Source organism: Chironomus tepperi, unplaced genomic scaffold (genome assembly GCF_022539635.2).
Source record: "Chironomus tepperi strain 1889 unplaced genomic scaffold, CSIRO-AGI_Ctep_v1 contig_257, whole genome shotgun sequence".
Classification (NCBI taxonomy): domain Eukaryota; kingdom Metazoa; phylum Arthropoda; class Insecta; order Diptera; family Chironomidae; genus Chironomus; species Chironomus tepperi.
In genome coordinates this window covers 744,006-763,385 of record NW_027226379.1, presented here as the reverse complement: position 1 = coordinate 763,385, position 19,380 = coordinate 744,006, and the positions used below count along the sequence as shown (strand labels likewise).

Here is a 19,380-nt window from a genome sequence, read left to right as displayed (position 1 = left end):
CAATAATGATAAATTAGCACAACGTCTAGCGTACTTGATCAGTTCTTATTTACTAATAAACTTCAAAAATGCAATTTTTAGTATCTTAATTTAGTAAAATGTGGAGTATTGAGCCATAAATCCAAACAAGAGCAACCCAAAGGAGTATGGTCAATTATTTTGATTGAGTATACTCATGAAGACTTGATGAAGACGCTCATTTAGAAGAGTATGCTCATTGTCTTTTAAGAAAGTAGCCTTATTGCCTTAAACACAGCAACTGATGCTTTAACCATTGACATTTGTTGAAATCAAGCCATATTCAACTAAATAACTACCATGCGCCTATCATCCTACCCACGACAACCTCCTTTACTGCTTAATCAGCAAGAATTCACAGAAAACTATTTAGCAACCGTGAGCATATCCACATAAACACATTTGATCATTTAATCCACTTTCCTTTTTTTTTCTCCCCATTAATGAATTTATATGGTGGCTCCTTCGGCATCCTTTAGTTGAACACACACAAAACAGTAAAGAGAATAAAGAAATTTTCTTCATTTCATCTTAGTGAAATTGAAACTGCTACCATAGCATACTCACAATGGGAATCTCATGCTTGGCCAAATGTAATTCAATTATCCAATTTTTGTACACGGAGATGTTTCCTGTGTACATAAAAGTGTAGATAGGTAGAATGGTATAGGAAAAGTGTGGTAAAAGCAAATAAGTAAGTATGAAAGTGAGATGGAATAATTAAGATAAAAATCTAATGCAATTGTTGTTCATTCCTTTTGTTCATTGTTGTTGCTACATCAACTTTATGTATATATCCATTAAGATAAAAAGGTGAAAAATTGTCAGACTTATGGTTTTTTTTTGTGTGTACAAGCATGTTGAGTGGATATAGAGAAGTTTATGTAAATTATATTTGGCAAGGAATCAAAAGCTTTTATGCTTTTTGCACATACTCACAATTTTTTTTTTGCTCTCTTTCTCGGTCGTCTTTGAAAATTGAAAAGTGTGAGGAAATGAATGAAACCGCTGTGAAGAAAACATTTTATGATACGACCTGAAAATTGAATTTTCATATTGAAAAGTTTGAATGAAGTTGCTTAATTGATGATTTTGAAGTTAAGGGATGTTATGGGCGCATTTTTATTGGATGTTTATGTAGCTATATAGTGAATTCAGTTCTATATAACTGTTAAAAATTCAAATCAATCATTTTCAAAAGTTCAAATTTTAACGGTTTTCAAAAATTCAAATTTTTTTAAGAAAATTATAATTTTGCAACTCTTTATATCTAGAAGAATTCCAAAAAATTTAAAATTTAACGGTTTTCAAAATTCAAAATCCGACAATTTTCAAAAATTCAAACGTCAACGATTTTCAAAAATTCAAATTTCAACGGTTTTTAAAAATTTAAAGTCTAATATACATTTTCAAAAAATCCAGTATGTAGTCTTAGGAATTATTGCCAGCAACCATCATCACAACTCTTTTTTCTAATATATTCAGCACATTTTAAAAGAAAGTTTTTCAATTTTTCTCCACAGGAGAGATAAAATTTATGGACTTTTTTGCAGCTTGTTGTATGTATGAATGGAACAAGTCGCACGTTTACCACAAACCAAGCCCTGTGAATTGAATAGATAAAGTTTTTTATTCTATAGTGTATAAAATATAACTGATTAAAAACACGTTTGGTATGAATTTCCTCAAACAGATTTCCTCTCTCCAGTTCCAAGTACACACTTTTTTTTTTGATACATAACATTTATGCCATCGATGCAAAAATCTGTTTATGGCAATATCCTTACAGGAAAATGGAATAAAAGACTCATGTTAAACATAAAATTACATAAATTTCACCTTTTTTTTTCCTTTACTGACTTTATTGCTTCTCATTCTCATCTATTGTAAGTACCTACATCATGTTATAAGGTATATCATGTAATGAATGGGGCGATATGTAGGATGATGTGGAAATTTCTGCTAATAAAGCAAAAAAGAGAGTCTTATACGTGTTCTTTGTTACTTCCATAACTCAATTCTCTATTATTGAACACTTTTCTTTCCTGCTTGCTGCATATTATCGAGGGTTGACTCACCCAAATATGATATGCGAAGTAAGATACTTATTTAATATTATGTCCTTCAATAATTTCCATCATCCTAAGCAAATATACTTTTGTCATGTTCGATAATGTGTGTGAGTGTGAATAACTTGTTTCAATCACTTTACTACTTACTACCTCAGCATGATATGACATGGAAGACATGTATAGAAATATTCAGGTTTAAATGGGAAAAAAATTATATGTGAGGAAGGAAGAAAGTGTTTTACAACTTTGAAAATATACACTTTTTTTGTGCATTATTCTCTGCTTTTAAAATGTAATAATGTGACTATTTTTGGATGTCACGTAGTTGGTGGATGATGGGGAAATTGTGGTCAAAAATGAGAGTTTATACTAAAGAAATAATTTAGCTTTGATGGTTAATTTTGACCAAATTTGGCTTATCTCAAAAAAAATTCAAATTCATTCATTACAGTTTTTTGATTTTTGAATTTTAACGGTTTTCTAAATTTTAAGCCATTTTGATTTTCGAAAATTCAAATTTTACTAATATTCGAAGCATCAAATCTATGCGGTATTTAAAATTCAAACTTCGAAAGTTTCAAATTAGAATTTTTTCGAATATTAAATTTTTGAAAGTTTTCGAAGATAGAAATTTTAAAATTTAAAATTTTTTAACACTTTAAATTTAATTTAATTGAATTAAATACTAATTAAGGCGCAAAATGAAATACAAACGATTTTAAGCAAAATATTTATCGGTTTTTGAAAACTCAAAATTTAAAGAATTTCAAAAATTCTAATTTTAATGCGAATGTAAATTAAAATTTTAATCGATTTTTGAAATTTAAATAAATTTTTGTTTTGAAAATACAAAACCCAATGACTCGATTAATTCACAATTTTAATGTTTTCGAAAATTTAAAATCTGAAATTTCAAAAATTCAAAATTTTAAAATTCAACGATTTTCGAAAATTTAAATCTTGAAATTTTCGAAAACTTAAAATATCAAAGTTCAATGCTTTTCGAAGATTCAAATCTGGACATAATTCGAAAATTCAAATCTTGACATTTTTCGAAGATTTGAATCTTGAAATTTTCGAAATTTCAAAATTTTAAATTCTAACGATTTTCAAAAATTCAAATTTTGTCGAGTTATGAAAATGGAAACTTTTCCAATTTTCAGCAAGCAATATTCAACATAGTTAAAAAATCCCTTAAATAAAATTGCCATAAATTTTGACCACTTCCATTTCTCCATACCCTCCACCAACTCAACAGTCTTTGAATCACTTTTAAAATATCCCATTTACCAATAACGTGTATAATATTCAACATCATACCTCAATCATCCTTACAAAAGAAGGTTTACACAGAGCTCAGTACATGGATAATACTCGTTCCCCTCATAATACAGCACAGCACATACATAAAAAAGAAAACGAAGAATATTGTATCAAGTTCTAAAGATAAGTGGCTTGCTGATGGGTAGAAAAAAATAAAACAACCAGAAAGGGACTTTGCCTTGCTCTCTTTTTTGTCATATTTTTTTTTTCTGCTGACATTATAAATCTTTACCGATTCTATTATATGACAAGCATTGCTTAACGTCTTTTCGGCTTCATTTTCGGTACTTTATATGATTGAGGTAATGTGCTATATAATGAATTGAATAAGCCCATTTATATTGCAATTCAGAGCTTCTCACATACATAAAGCTATCCTCCTATTCAGTGGTCTTTTTGTGTGGACATAGAAAAATATAAAAAAGAATAAATTTTCTTTTCTTTTGTGTAGATTTTTTTTGTGTCCTGAATATTATGTACATCAATGAACTTGTTGAAAGTTTTTTAGCGTATTTTCTATTGGAATGACGGTTATTAATTCACTTTGTTCGACTTGGTGTGTTTGGGGAATTAAAGAAGCCGAAGTTTGGAACCGAAGCTGACCAAATGTCAAGCGTAAACCTACAGGAACCATGTAACCATTTAATGCACCGCTGGCGACTAAGACCTGTGCCGGGATATTTAAAAGGCTATCCAAATCCTGCCTGAAGGGTGGCAGAACCTACAATCAGAATAGGATTGGTAAGATTTACAATATTTCATTTCCGTACCCAACATGTACAAAGAAAGTAGTAGAATGTCAACAGGACAACATTGAGAGGTTTGTTGGCTAGATGAGCTGCGAGATTTCAACAACCAGACATCGTAGAGAGCTTGGATTTGAAGCTCTGACTTCGTTCCATCCAGTGGCTGGCTAATTGAATGATTTGGAAGCTTAAAATCGTGGATAAATGTTTTAAATTATGATATTTCTACTTTATTTACAAAAACTCGTGAATTGGTCTCCTCGGAAATTTAAATTTTTTTCTACCGTCAATTTTCAAAATAAATTTGACTGTTAATATTCAAAATAAAATTGACCGTTATTTTTAAGAATCAATATTGAATGAAAAATGGAGCTAAATCTGTTCCTGATTCTTTGTCACTTGCTAGGATTGCGCTTTAATCCCTCAACAAAACACGAGAATTTTCAACATTTTCTTTAAAAAATGGATATCAAAGTGAAAGTTATGAATAATATTCCGTAGACAATAAATGGCACTTCTTATATACTTAAATACCTTTAAATCATTATAAATTGTGGCATTAACAATGGAATGGAAGGTGAATGGAATATGAAAAGTCAGCATCTTCATTGCTCTTTCTCTTCCTTTTTTGTGTCCTACTCCATTGTACTCTTCTTAGTCACCCATACTTTACCATAATAAAGGACATTAAAAAAGGTCACTTCACAGATAATTAGGGGAATAAAGACAAGCATGGAAAATTAATAAATGTTGAGTGTTTGTGATGTGTTTGAACAAGTGGAAGTTTCTCTATCTTTTTTTTGGCCTTTTTTTTCAACATTTTTTGGGGGGACATAAGCTGTTATTCAACATTTTACGGATGGTTTGAGAAGATTAAATAGAAAGGTGGAAATGGAACAAAATCTGTTAATTTATGAGCTAGTGGAAGGCATTCAATTAGAAAAGGTTAGATGACAATTTTTAGTACTAATGGAGGTTAGTTAATTTAATAAGTTGAGTGCTGATTTTGAAAAATTTTCGAATTTTCGAATTTTTCAAAATTACTAAAATTTGAATTTTTGAAAGCCGTTAAATTTAAATTGTTGAAAACCTTTAAAATGGAATTTTGGAAAATAATTGAAATTTAAATTTTTGAAAACCGTTAAAAATGGAATTTTGGAAAATAATTGAAATTTGAATTTTCGAAAACCGTTAAGAAAGGAATTTTGGAAAATAATTGATATTTGAATTTTTAAAAACCGTTAAAAATGGAATTTTGAAAAATAAATGAAATTTGAATTTTTGAAAACCGAAACAAAATTTTGGAAAATGGAATTCCTTGAATTGAAATTTTTGAAATCCTTAAACACAGAATTTCATGAAAACACCGTGGGACCGTTAAAATTTGAATTTTTGAAAACCGTTATAAATAAATTTTCAAAAACATTCAAAATTTTGAAAGCCGTTAAAACTTGAATTGAGAAACTGCTAAAATTTGGTTTCACCATGAGCTTGTAAGATTTAAATTTTTGAAAACTGTTACAATTTTTAAATTTTTAAAGTGTCTAAATTGTAATTTATCATGTAATCTAATAAAACTCATAATCCACAACATTTCAAGTAACATGCATCCACAAAACTTAAAAACAATCCTCAAATCTTCACCAACTAAACTCATTTCCGCTTGAAATATACAGCATAAACATATTAAATGCCACATAAAATTAAGCCATCGTTATGAAAAAATTGAAAATTCAATTTACCAAAAATCACTCGTATCTCATTCTAAATTTAATGTTAAACGTGTGCAAATTTTATTCATAGAGTCATCTGTTCACAGGACACGAGAGAGACAGGGTAAACACAAGTAGAGAGTGACCAAAAAAAAAGGATGTAAAATAATGCAGGATTTTACCATAATTTTTTTTTTCATTCATACCGTCTGCTATCTCATTTGTGAAAAATAAATCCATAAATGGAGCATTCGTGAGCATCTTATTTACTTCCACTGAATTAAAATGTACGGATGAAAAGGGTTTAAAAATTTTTTGTTGGTGCCATGCCATACAGGTTGTCTGATGTCCCGTAAATTATAAAACTATTTATTTAAATAATGTCACAAATGATTAAGTTTGAAAAAGGCTTTGGTCTGGTATACGAGAGTGAGTGAAAATCGTTCATAGAGAGTTGATGTGGTGAATTTTAATGTTGCATTAAATGACGAAGGATTTTTCTTCATCTTATTCTCATACCGGATCTCTCACACTTCAAATCATTTTATGGACATTCTTTTAAGTGAAAAATCTATAAATTAAATATGAAAAGCATGTGCAGGAATTTAAGGATTTCACAGGAAATTAAATTTTATCTCTTTTTTTGCTCCTTCATTCTCACTCACTCACTCTCTCGGATATGTATGACCCGTCGCACAGTTGGACATATCTTGATATACGTACATATGTTCCGAGCAGCACATGATGATTAGGAGTAATTGTTTGATTAGATAGGAGACTAAGGTTCTATTATTCATATTCTGCTGCAGTTACGATGCAGTTTTATGGAGGATGTACGATTTGAACTGTAGTATAGGATGTTTTCTAATGGAGGCACGCAAGGTTAATCAATTAACTAGTTAACTCGAGATTTAAATGCCAAAGCTACATATATTTTCTGTCTGGTGCAAAACTTAATTTTTGTCTTCTTTTGAATAGATCAAATGCAAGGGTTCCCAATGCCGAGACCGAGAATTTGTCGAGACCTAGACTTCGGGAAACTTTAGGAGTAATGAGAGCCAAAGTTATGCCGGCTAGGTTCCAATTATGCATCTAATCTGATTATACACTTTGTGTCTCTTGGGTTTAAGATGGAACTCGAAGTTGACTCTGACTCTGACTTTGGAAATGTCGACTAGAGACTACCTGATTTCGAGTTTTTGTTTAACAAGAATTTTCAATCCAGAGATATGAATTTCTCTAAGATATGAAATTCTAAGGATTGAATTGTACTGGAATTGACCACTTCCAGGTTTGAGAATCCCAAGCTTAACCTTATTTACCATTTTGTTGCATTTTAACCATATTTTCAATATATCTCTAAGAATGTGTTGTTCGTCACTACATCCTTGGTATCCAGATCTTCTCACTGGTATTAAGGTCCCACCTTTTTGAAAATTTTCCCTATACCTCTTAGTACACCACTTTATTGAAACCTATCCGCTCAATTTCTAATCAACCTGATCGCTACTAGCAGCTTAATCACCTAACGGTAGCTCAATGACAACTTAACACCCCCTAAAACCAGTTATCAGCAATCACCAAAACCATCCTTTCCCTCACCATCATATACCACCCGGATTCTATATCCATAAAGATTGTATATGCATGAAAAAATATCATATTGTATTATTAAATTTAAAGAAGCTCAAAATGAAAACAATTTTTGTGCTCATTTATGATGCTGACTCTAGTCCCCTAACTCCCCTCATTTTGCATGTCCATTTCTCCCATACAGATTAAAATGGAATGAAAAATTTTTTCTCACACATGAGCTGAGAAACTACTGAAATATGGATGGAAAAACATACAAAACACCGACAATTAGTTGATAACAGATCTTTTTCAAGTTTGTTCGGTCAAAAAATTACTTTTTTTTTCATTTTTCTAGTTGAAAGGGTTTTCAGAATGTGTTTTTCTCCATCTCCAACTTTTTCTAGTTTCTAGTCTTTTTAATTGTGAGGAATGAGGGGTTTTTTTAATTAAAACTAAAAGATTGAAAAAAACATTTTTGAATTTAATTCAGGCGTAAATGTGTCGTAACAATTTTTCACCATAAAATGATCAGATTATAAAAATTATGTGTCCATCACACGCACACGTTTATGGAATTGTTTTTGGAATTTAAGGGTTTGTTTGGGAATAGTTAATGAAATGTTTAGAGGGAATTTTTTAGATATTTTCTCATGGTTGGATTAAAAATTTAAGTTTATTTTTGACCTTATTTTTAAAAGTAGTCATTGTTTGATTAGAATACAGTGATTCTTAGACTATGCAGTGACAGTCCAAATTGTCGAGAACACTTATCGGTTATCGTGAGCTGTTACATCTACTAGCTTTCACATCTAATGTTTTTTTTATAATACACAGGCTAATCTTTGTCTAATCGACAGCATTCTATTTATATAATTATTAAGAAATTGATCTCTGGTAGGAATCGAACTCACCTCCTTCCAAAAGAGTGACACAAATATCTGGTCTGTTGCCTATCCACTCAGCCACAGAGGCCTTATTCTAGCATTGGCAGATTCTCCTATTTATGGCTTGATACCCCAAATTCCACTCTGTTCAGACACCACAGTAAGATTGCTTTAATTTGATCACTAAATTATGTCTGTAATTGGTATTCACTATTCTCTGATCTCATTTTTTATTCTTATCAGAACTCAATATTGAGCTAACAAAAGATTCACCTTAAAAATTCATCAAATTTCACCTCAGAACTCCCAATTACCTTCAATTAAAACATCTACCAACTTTCAACATCATCAACAACATCTCTAACATCAAAAACTGACAACCAATCAATTGCATAACTCTACCCCACAGCAGCAAAAATATAAAAGAACAAACTTTACGTCCAAAATGTCAATAGAAGTTTGATAGATGATGTTATCGATGATTCATTTGACATTTACAAAAGTGAATGTTTGTCGTTTTAACAAGGGAGCTATAAAAGTCATGAAATAATTCTCGTATGTCCATAGGTGAATAACTTGAGTTTAATTTTATTTTCTTAGGAAGAAAATCTTGGATGGATATATGTGATGTTAGGTATAGAAGTAATTGGGGGATGTTTGTTGGTGATGTCTAATTGAAAATTGGTTTTTTGGGCTGTATTGCTTGTCTTGGCTGTTTTTTTTGTTAATTTTGCAGACGAAAATTGTAATTTGCTGCAGGATGAAGCTTAAAATCACATTTCTGCTTGCTGATGACACAGCGACATGGTTGTGCAACACCGTCTACAGTGTGTCGTTCGAATCATGAAATTCCAAGAGTTTCAATTGTCTTTATCATGACAAAATCTTCAAACCTTAATTTACCTTATAATTCCCGACCTCAACATTCAATTCCTAAATTCCCCAATCAATCCAAAAATGTCCATAAACATCCTCTTTAGATTAGTTAGTCATTGTAATTATTAATGCAATATATGTCACGTCAAAAGCAAACAATCCCTTAACATTTTCTCCTTGACTCTCCTTTAATCAACCTGACAAAAACATTTGGCGACTCATACATCATTCCCAACATGTTTCATCAAACAATAAACATCTTAACGTGATTCATATACATCATGACCTGAGAAGATGGAAAGAAAAATTAATTCCGAAAGGTGCACATCACTTGAAGGTGGATTATTCATTAAGCTATATACTCACATGCACACACGTTTTAAGATTAATTTACTTCCTTCATAGCTGACACATATGGAAGAGATAAATATTTTGTGTGATGGAATAAAAAAAAAATAAAATTCCCTAGTGGGTATCTATGACACATCATACTGTGTATATATGTGTGTTATTGCCATGAAGGGAGATGAAAAAAGGTGAGATTAAAATAATGGGATGAAAGACGTAAAGGAAGCAAGCAAGTCGCTTATATTGTTGACATGTATTTTCATTTTCTAGCTTACGTGAAGAATCAGCAGCAGATGAAGCAGTTGTATTGATGAAAACAGAGTGAGAAACTTTTATTAATGATGATTGAAGATTGAGAAATGATGTGCCATATAAAAGCGGTAAGGAATATACAGCACAGCATAAAGTCAGAAAAAAAAGAATCAAACTTTCAAAAATCATTTGTCAAAATTAAATGTGTGCGCAGGCAGGCTTGTAAAAAGGTACATACAGCTTCCTTCATATTCCTCTGTTTGACAATCAATCATTAATTTTCATTAGGATTCTACTGATGGAGTGAAAAATTGATGGGTAAACCTTTCTTGTAATAAAAACAAATATGTTGTGTCGTGTGTACACATGACGGGGAGGAGTTCCAGAAATTTTGTTTGCTCTGGAGGAATTGGTTTTACAGCGATTGATTAGAATATGTAGATTTAAGGAATCAACTGTGGGGAAATTGATTCTAATAGGAATTAGACGTCATTAAGAACTGCTGAAAACTGCGTCCATGATGTCTTCTTGAATTACCCTCTTTTACCTCTGAATACGCCCCTAGGTCACCTGCGTCACCTTGTCTTTTTGACTTATTATCTAAGTTAGCGATGCCCTAGTGACTATTTTGTGCATCTCACAAAGCTTGTTAGTTTCTAGTTCGATAATGATTTAAGATTAACCTAGGTTCCTTGCTAGTTCCTAGAGTTTCTATATACTCGCTGAATTCCAGCTACAATTTACTTTGATCTATCTTTGGTTACTGACGTTTCGAACAATAAACTAGTTTCTACTGTACTTACCTAAATTCGCAATTATTCGATTACCAGCTTCCAATCTCCTCCAAACTCCACTTCCAATACAATCAACCACCATTCCACCAGGACTTCTTCATTTAATCACTTCCTTCCACGTGTGTCCAGAAGGGAGACGTCAATTTAAGAACTGTTGAATAAAAGAAAAGGAAAAAAACTTTCACATATTTTACTTCCATTGTGCCCCAAACGATTATTATCGTCTCAGAAGTGTGGAACGTGTTAAGGAAGAGAACAAAAAAGAATTGGAAACAATTCCCATGAAATAATTTCATTATAATCCAAAAAAAAAAATAAATTTATTAGCAGACGGAATAATAAAAATCCTTTTAGACGAAGCGATAAATATTGGGGCTTAGTCGTTCGAAAATTCAGTGTCAGAAATGTGATGTAATTGGCTTTTTTCTCTTTTCCTGGATATTTAGGGTAATATATAAATAATCTATCTTGTATAGTTCTAAAAAACGAACATTTTTATGTATAATATGTTAAATAAAACACTATAATTAAGCCGAAATTTGAAAAACAAACTCGATTTCTGACACTGAAAAATTGTTACTTAATCTGAGTTTTTGGACAAAAATGCTTTTAATTTTATGAATAATGAGTTCTAAGGTACAAAAATTAGTCGTACTTGTTCATTTTTCAATGCTCTACAATGCAAAATATCAAAAGTTAGTCAAAAACTGGTTTAAAGTAGTTAAATTAATGATTTTTTGTTAAAACGTTAAGAAAATTTTGAATTTTTTCATACAAATTTTTTTGTGTTTACAACAACAAAAATACTCACAAAAATTCGAAAAAAATTAAAATTAATAGCTTAGTTTGTTAATAATTGAACTGGAATAGAACTAGAGGCTGTATTTATGTTGCCTTTTTGTGTTGTGGTACTCAGATTATTTAACAGAAGTCGTTTTGAGTGATTTTAGTAAATGGAACTTTTTTTTCGTCTAAGCCCATTGTTACAGAAATTATATTTTGACCTTTTCATCATATCCGAAGTGTAGCAGTAGAAGCAGCAACACGGTCTGGATGTGATGATTAAATATGGATGAGATTATTAAATTAATTTTCATTACTTCACATATTCAGTTATTCTTGCATGTTGGTGATATGTTCAGGAGTGTATTTAGGTGTGAGAAGATGTGTGGATTGTACAAGAAGGTATGGAGGTGTCGGTGGTATGTCTGGAAAGGAAATAATATGGATTAATGGTTAATACTGATGATTTCAAGATTAGGATGAAGGCAGGAACCAAGAAATATGCATCTAAGCAGGTCTAGCCATGCCTTGTACCCCACCTAACCTCAAAAAGTTACTTACTTACTTACCTAACCTCAAAAAGTCTCCAAATACACCCCTGACCTCCTGCATATTAAAAATTTCAAGCACATTCATGTGCATAATTTTTCCTTCATGTCTTGAAAAAAGAATCACATGATGAATATTATTGCATATAGAGTGCTGAAAATCTTTTTTCATTTCCTTCTTCTTGTACAAGCTACAAAGTCGAGGAAAGAAAGAAAACGTGGAAAAAAAAAGTGGCGATGAGAAAATGAAAATCACGTCGCGTTAATGCACTCTGATGCAGTTCAATTGTGTGGAGCGACTTTTTTTTTTTGTTCTTACAAGCAAGACATTCCATTTACGTAAAGTATGTCGGTGTCACTAGACTTGCACTTTATTTCTTTATGTAGTGTACTATACTCGATGGTTTTAACGATGGCAACGAAGCGAAAAAATTCCTTTTGTGTCTTTTCGACTCTCTTTCCACCTCGATTCTTTTTGAAGAAAATATTCTTGAAATAGACTTTATTCCTAAGACGACTCATTTTTTATTGCGGTGACACTGCAAAGTAGTCACACATATCTTTATTTTTTTTTTTTTTTCCTTTTCCTTATTTCACATCTTATACTATGACTACGTTTCTGAATTCATTCCAAAATGAAGATGCAGAGTGAACAAGCAAAGTGCATTTACGCTATTATCTATAAAGTTGATTTCTTTCCTTTCACTATACTCTTTACTTTATTCTAGACAGTTTGATACATAACTTCTTAAATTTTATAAGTTTACTTCTTTTTGTTCTAGACATTTTAAAATCACTGGATCTTTACAATTATTTTCAACTGGATGTTTTCAATTTGATCTTCATGAAATCACCTTCTGTATTTATAGATTGTGACATCAAGATCATATTTACCAAAAACATTATGAAGTAAGGCAACCACACGATCCCATTCCATTCTGTCTAATCCGCTTCCAATTTGTGGCATCTGAAAAATTTTCATAAAATTATCAACTGGATCTCGAAAAAAATCAAAGAGTATAATACTTACAGCTACATTTCTTACGTTATTAGCTAGCATATGATCTCTCATTGCTATTAATGAGTTCTTCATCGCTTCATAAGTCGAATCATTTTCAAATGAACTTTCTTTGGTTACTAAATAGTAAATGTATCTATCTGGATTTGTTACCTTTATAACACCACATCCACCGACTTCGACCTAAAATAAATATCATAAATTAGCTCAGTTGATGTAGAAAGTAGAATTAACTTACATTTTGGCTCTTTAAATAATCAACTTGTCCAAATAAATCTCTAAATTTTACAGCAATTCCAGCTCCCATTCGAAAATCAGCTCCAACACAATGTGCTAGTGAACAATTTGCTGAAAACACGTCACCAGTTAATATTCTTAAATTAAAGAAGCCTTTTTGATACATTTTAAAATTAAATTAAACTTTTTGGCGGCAAAAAAAAATACGATAAATGCGCTTAAGAATTAACGGATATTTTGAATTTGAACTTTATCAACAAACTGAGATGACCAATTTTTGAATTCGCTCTAACTTGACATTTGAAAGTTTTGAGTTTCAAATGACGGTTGAAAAATTTTAGTTTCGAATTTCAGTTGGAAAATTAAAATTACAAATGACAGTTGAAATTTTTGAATTTGAAATGACGGTTAAAAATTTAAATGTCGAAAAACAGGTAAAAAGATGATTCTTCAGATTTTTAACAGTGAACGTAACCGCAGACCACCAAAATATGAAGCAGCATCAAGAAAATAATCACAATTGAATTAAAATAATAAGAAAATTAAAGCAGAAAGAAGAAATAAAAAAGGAAATTTATATTCGTAATATTTTTAATTGTCAAACGCACCTTTTGGCACAAAAGAAGGAAGTAAGAATGGTGAATATTAATTCTAGAACCGTGCAAGGCACAACAACGAAAAAACCGTAATAAGTTTAATTATTAATTGAAAAAATCTGTTTAATATCAATTAAAAACATGAAAAAGAAATTAAAAAGTTTTTTCACGTTGTGCTTCGCTTTTGGCCATTCCAATTGAATCCACTTTTTTTTATCCGCAATGAGCGTTGTGTATTGAATGTGGAAGGTCGAAAAGAGGGAGGAAACACAGGAAAATTTTTATATTTTTAATGGTTTTCTCTTGCTTGTGCTACTTCTGCTTTCACTGTTCCGTCTTGCTTGCCCACCCACGAAATATTTTTTTTTTAAAAAAATCGCCATAAATTTCCCTGAATAAGAGTCATGACTTTGGTTATTCTATATCCAACAACTCCAGATGACATTAAAAGGTATGGAAATTCAATTGAAAAATCGGAAAATAATTACATTATTAGCCACCGGAGGGGGACGGGTGACATTTAAATGGAAAAGTTTAATTACAGAAAAGAAAAGTTTAATTATTTTCTTATTCGTGGGGAAAATTATTCTTTATTCTTATTATTTTTCTACGTTTGATGATTCTATTCATAAGATTAAGGAATAAATTAGGAAAGAAAATTCTTGTTTTTTGGGATGGAAATGGATGGGAAATTAATGAGAATATTTAACGTTTTTTCGAAATTTAAACGATCTAAAATGACCAAATTTTCGAATTCGCTCTAAAGGATTTTGAATTTTGAACGACAGTTTAAATTCAAATTTAGAAAAACCGTTAAAAATCAAATTGTGAATATGTTGAATTTCCCAATAGAATTATTCAATTTTTGATATTTCAAGCGTGATTCAACAATTTTCATGACAAATTCAATAAAATATCAAAATTTTCCAGTCAGTACTCCAACTTGTCCCTCAAAAAATGTCCACACCTCGTCCAATACAAAAATAAATTTTTCACATTCAATCAATCAGAGATAAATTTTTATGCTTCTTACATCTCAAGGCAAAAAAAAAAAGGAAATTGAAAAATCCCTTTTGGCCATTCATTCATCTTCGTATCAATATTTATACTACCTTACCCACACTTCTTCTTGTTCACAAATTTTTTATTAAAAACTTTTCACTTTTCTTTATCATTGTTGATGATTTGGATGGGAGAGAATGAGAATCAATCTATCAGAGAGGAAAATTCCTCGACACATTCTTGACATCCATGTCATAATTTTCATCTCTTTTCTTGCTTGTCTTGTCCAGTGAAGGAATGGTGTTTTTTGGACGGAGTTGTGTAGAAATGATGTTTAGTTGAAGTAGGAGTTGAATGGAGTGAGGATCTGGTCAACAAGTGGAGTTAAAAGGTTTATAAGAATCATTTTGAAATAGACGAAATTCTAATTTATGGGTTTGATCTTCGAATGATAGTTTAAGGACGATGTAGAGGATTCGTGGGCTATTTTGCACTGGTTTCGGGTCTGGATCAAAAATTTGATTCATTTTTACACTAAAGCACCTGAAATTTGAATGGAAATTGAATTCTAGATGACACCAAGGTACCAAATATTTGTCACAGGCTGTGGACTAGATGCCAAGTCATCGATGAGTCCTAGATTGATTTCTCTAGTGTTGTTAAGATTCTGTACGATATGAACATGCTATTAACACAGTGCAGCAGTCCTCAAAGCATCCTAGATCAGCACATCTATACCATACCACACCAGAACAATAGAAATAGCCACTCAAGCTTCACACTGTCCTGATGTCGATTTTAGACTCTTTTCTCACTTAGACTAACTTTTCACTGCAAATCTCCACAAGCCAGAGAAATGGGTCCACTAGCTTAACACCGGACTTCGACTTTGTCCTTGATCTTTTCCACCTAGCCCAATTTTTCACTCCAAATTTCGAAAAGAAGCCAAACCAACTCAAAATCAAATTAGTTTAATTTTTCTCGCGAAAAATCTTTTCACTTTGGGAAAATGCGCTGAAAACATCCAACTACAATCCGTTTACCCATGACATCATCCACTAACAACTCCCCTATGTTAACCAATTAAAATGACAAAAATAACATCCAGTATAAGACGATGAAACATTTTGTTCATCGACCTTTTGATTTTACGTGATAAATTTTCTTAAGCCAAAGAATTTGCACAAAAAATTCTCAACAAAATATTTTTTAAGATTCTACAGAAATAGGAAGCAAAAAAAGGAGAATTTCGTGTGATTTATTGTCGATTGAGATTGAACATGTTCGTGGAATGTACTCATACTATACGATATATGATTAAGAGATAAAGTGCGAGGTTTTATCTAGGAATTGAAAACTAACAGCATGCAAAATTGAGAATCGTGAAGGTATCTACAGAAACAATACAGAAATAACCTTATATTCACTTTTATTTTATCAATAACATCCTTAAATATTCACAACACGGATAACAGCATTGAAACGTGAAAGTTTTATTCACTCTCCTTTATGCCGACAATTTCTTTTTGGGAATTGCATGAACTTCAACATACTGTCTTCAACTAAACACCGAGCGTCTTAATACGTTTCCTATATCTTTTGTATCCTTGGGTGTGGAACATATGTGCAAAATCGGTTTGCCTTTTTTTTTTGCAAATGAAATAGATGGAAATTGTGGGGTGTACGTTCAACATTGAGGTGAAAAAGAAATCTTTTTATCTTCTTTTGAGGTTTTGTGAATTGCATTTGTCGAAATTGGCTCAGTTTTATTGGAATTTTATATTTTTGGAATTAAATTTGGTTGGAAAATGTGGTTTTGATTGAATTTTGGTGATTTTTAGGCTTGTGATTTGGTTAAAAAGGTTATTAAATGATTTTTGCCACTTTTTTCTATTAATTTAGTTAGTTTTAGATTGTTGGAAATGATTAGGTAAGATTTAATTTGCAAAATACTTTTCGAAGTGAGAAAAAAATATTGTTAAAATGGCAAAAAGTGGAGAAATAATATGAATATTAAAAATTCGTTGAATCTGATGAATATTAATGGCAAAATAGGACGTTTCTAGCTTTTTATCAATGATTTTAAGATTCTTAACTTTTAAAATTTCAAGAATTTCATTTTAAAACGATTTTAAATATAAATTTAAGCATTTTCCATAAAAACTTGATTAATGCTTCTTGAACCTCAACTCCAAATCTGAATTATATGCAAATATTCAGTAATTCTCACAATAGAACAATCCAAATTGATATACTAACCTCAAAAATTTACTTACAATCCCGATAATTCCAAAATTTATTAACTCCATTCATATTAAATATTATTACTGCAGATGATACAAGTAATGCATCTATTATTATGTTCTATCACAAGATATCCAAAAGGGTTCCCAAAAGTCCAAACACGTAAAACTTTTTATAATTCAATTTTTATAAGAAATTTTCTTTTTTTCTTCAAAATACTCGCCAGGTTCATTTTATATTTTTCCTCGAAAGAGGGTTGGGGGAAACACGTAAAAGGTACATCATATTGAATACTAAAATAGCATAACAAGAATCAATAAAAAGAAAAAAGAAAAAAAAAAGTTTAAGAATGAAACAAAAAAAGAAAAGTTTTCATGAAACTAAGAAACAGCAGATGTGACAATAGGAGATGATGGCGATGGTTGTAGGGTGGCATGGATTGAAGAAAATTGAACAAATGTCAATAAAAATTGAGGGTGGAATATTTTCATGATTACCTTTTGAATTTTTTAAGGACAAATTTGTATTATAGGAAATAATTGAAGAATTTTTGACAATTTTGGGAATTGAATTTTTGAGAATTTGAAAGATTGGAATTTTAAAAGTTTGCAATTTAACGGTTTTGTAAGATTCAAAATTTTAACAGTTCTGTTATTTTCAAAATTCAACGGTTTTGAAAAATTTAAATTTTAATGGCATTATAAAATTCAAATTTCAACGGTTTCCTAAGATTCAAATTTAAATGGCTTTTTAGATTTAAATTTCAACGGTTTAGAAAGAATCAAATTTTAACAGTTTTGTAAAATTCAAATTTTAAAAGCTTTCAGATTCAAATTTCAACGGTTTTACCAATTTTGAATTTTTAAAGGGTTTCTTAGATTCAAATTTCAACGGTTTTGTATATAATAATAACAGTTAAAAGACAGTTAAGAGGCTTATAAAAATGTTCAAAATAACCTTCAAAAATTCCGTAAACATCAACAGCAATAATAACGTTTATTATCCCAATTTAGCTTAATAATCCAATCAAAAATGATGAGATATCATTTTTACAGCTTAGCAATATCAAAATTTCTCCATTAAAAAAATACTCGGGCAAGACCGCGAAAAAAGGGAATGAATTTTAAAACTTAAATATCTCAATTTTTAAGCATCCAATCGATAAAATTCTTTCACTAGATAATAACCAAATGTAAAAATTGTGTTTTGCATGTACAATTTTCAAAATTGCGGATTACTAAGTTAGTTTAATTATCAAAATAAATATTTAAATCGATTTTTTTCATAGAAGGAAAAGTTAAATCATATTAATATGTTCACAAAAGTTGAAGATATCAATGTATTCTATCACATTTGATTGAAAAAAGTATGATTTATTGCGTAAAATTAGTTAAATTAACCAAAACATATTTGGTTGATAAATTTCGTTAATTTTGACTTTTATCAACTAAAATCTCTCAAAAAGTAACAAAATTCTATAAATAACAAGAAATCTACCAACATTTAGTACAAAAAAGCATTAAAAAGTAGTAAATTTAGTTAAAATATATTTAACAACTTTTTAAGCAACACTTTTTTGCTCAAAAATTTGAAATTTAGAAAACGGTTGCAAAATTTTATTGGTTAAACTTCAACAAAATTGTTAATTTACTTAATTATATTTATGTTTTAGATGATTTTATTGAGTATTTATGCACAAATTTTGTTATATATTAGTTTTGCATTGAATAAATAAAGAAATTCATGCTAAATTTCCAATTATAACGTGTTTTGAAAAACGGTCGAAAAAAGTTAATTATGCTCCTTTTTTTACAATTTTTTGTTCTTAATCTAATAGATTATATAAAGAACTATATTTTAAAGAAACAAAAGGCTTCTTAAGTGAAAAAATGAGAGAAAAATGAAAGAAAATAAGGTTTAAAACGTTAATTAAACTAACTAAGGAATAATATTTCAAAAAAATATTGCAATTTATTTATAGATATTACAATAAGCTTTCAACCAGTGAAAAAACTATTGAAATCGGTTGAGAATTGAGCGAGATAGACTAATTTAAATAAAATTTCAAATACCCTTCCTAAAAATTCAGCATCAGATTTTGACACTTTTCAGACTCTACAGCCTCAATGACTGATCTTTGAAATATGGTTGATACATCATTGTATAGGTACCAAAAAGTTCTATAAAACAAAGTATTTGGTATTTTTATAAGTATTACCGTTTTTGAGGAATAACCAAAAAAACAACGAAATCTGACGCTGAATTAAAAAACGGTCTTGCCCACTCACAATGTATCACATGAATGTCCTCGAGCAATTCAGATAATCCCCAACTCGCAATACCTGCAATATG

The 19,380-nt window shown here is 30.3% G+C and overlaps 1 protein-coding gene across 1 annotated transcript; it reads right to left on the bottom strand.

Moving 5' to 3' along the window:
* Nucleotides 1-12,606: 12,606 nt before the first annotated feature.
* On the bottom strand, nucleotides 12,607-13,381 carry LOC139091609 (ADP-ribose glycohydrolase OARD1-like). Its single transcript, XM_070641756.1, has 3 exons — nucleotides 13,188-13,381; nucleotides 12,962-13,132; nucleotides 12,607-12,898 (listed from the first exon to the last, which is right to left on the bottom strand). The coding sequence occupies exons 1-3, from the start codon at nucleotides 13,350-13,352 to the stop codon at nucleotides 12,782-12,784; spliced, it is 453 nt and encodes a 150-aa protein (XP_070497857.1). The 5' UTR covers nucleotides 13,353-13,381; the 3' UTR covers nucleotides 12,607-12,781.
* Between the last annotated feature and the right edge of the window lie 5,999 nt (nucleotides 13,382-19,380).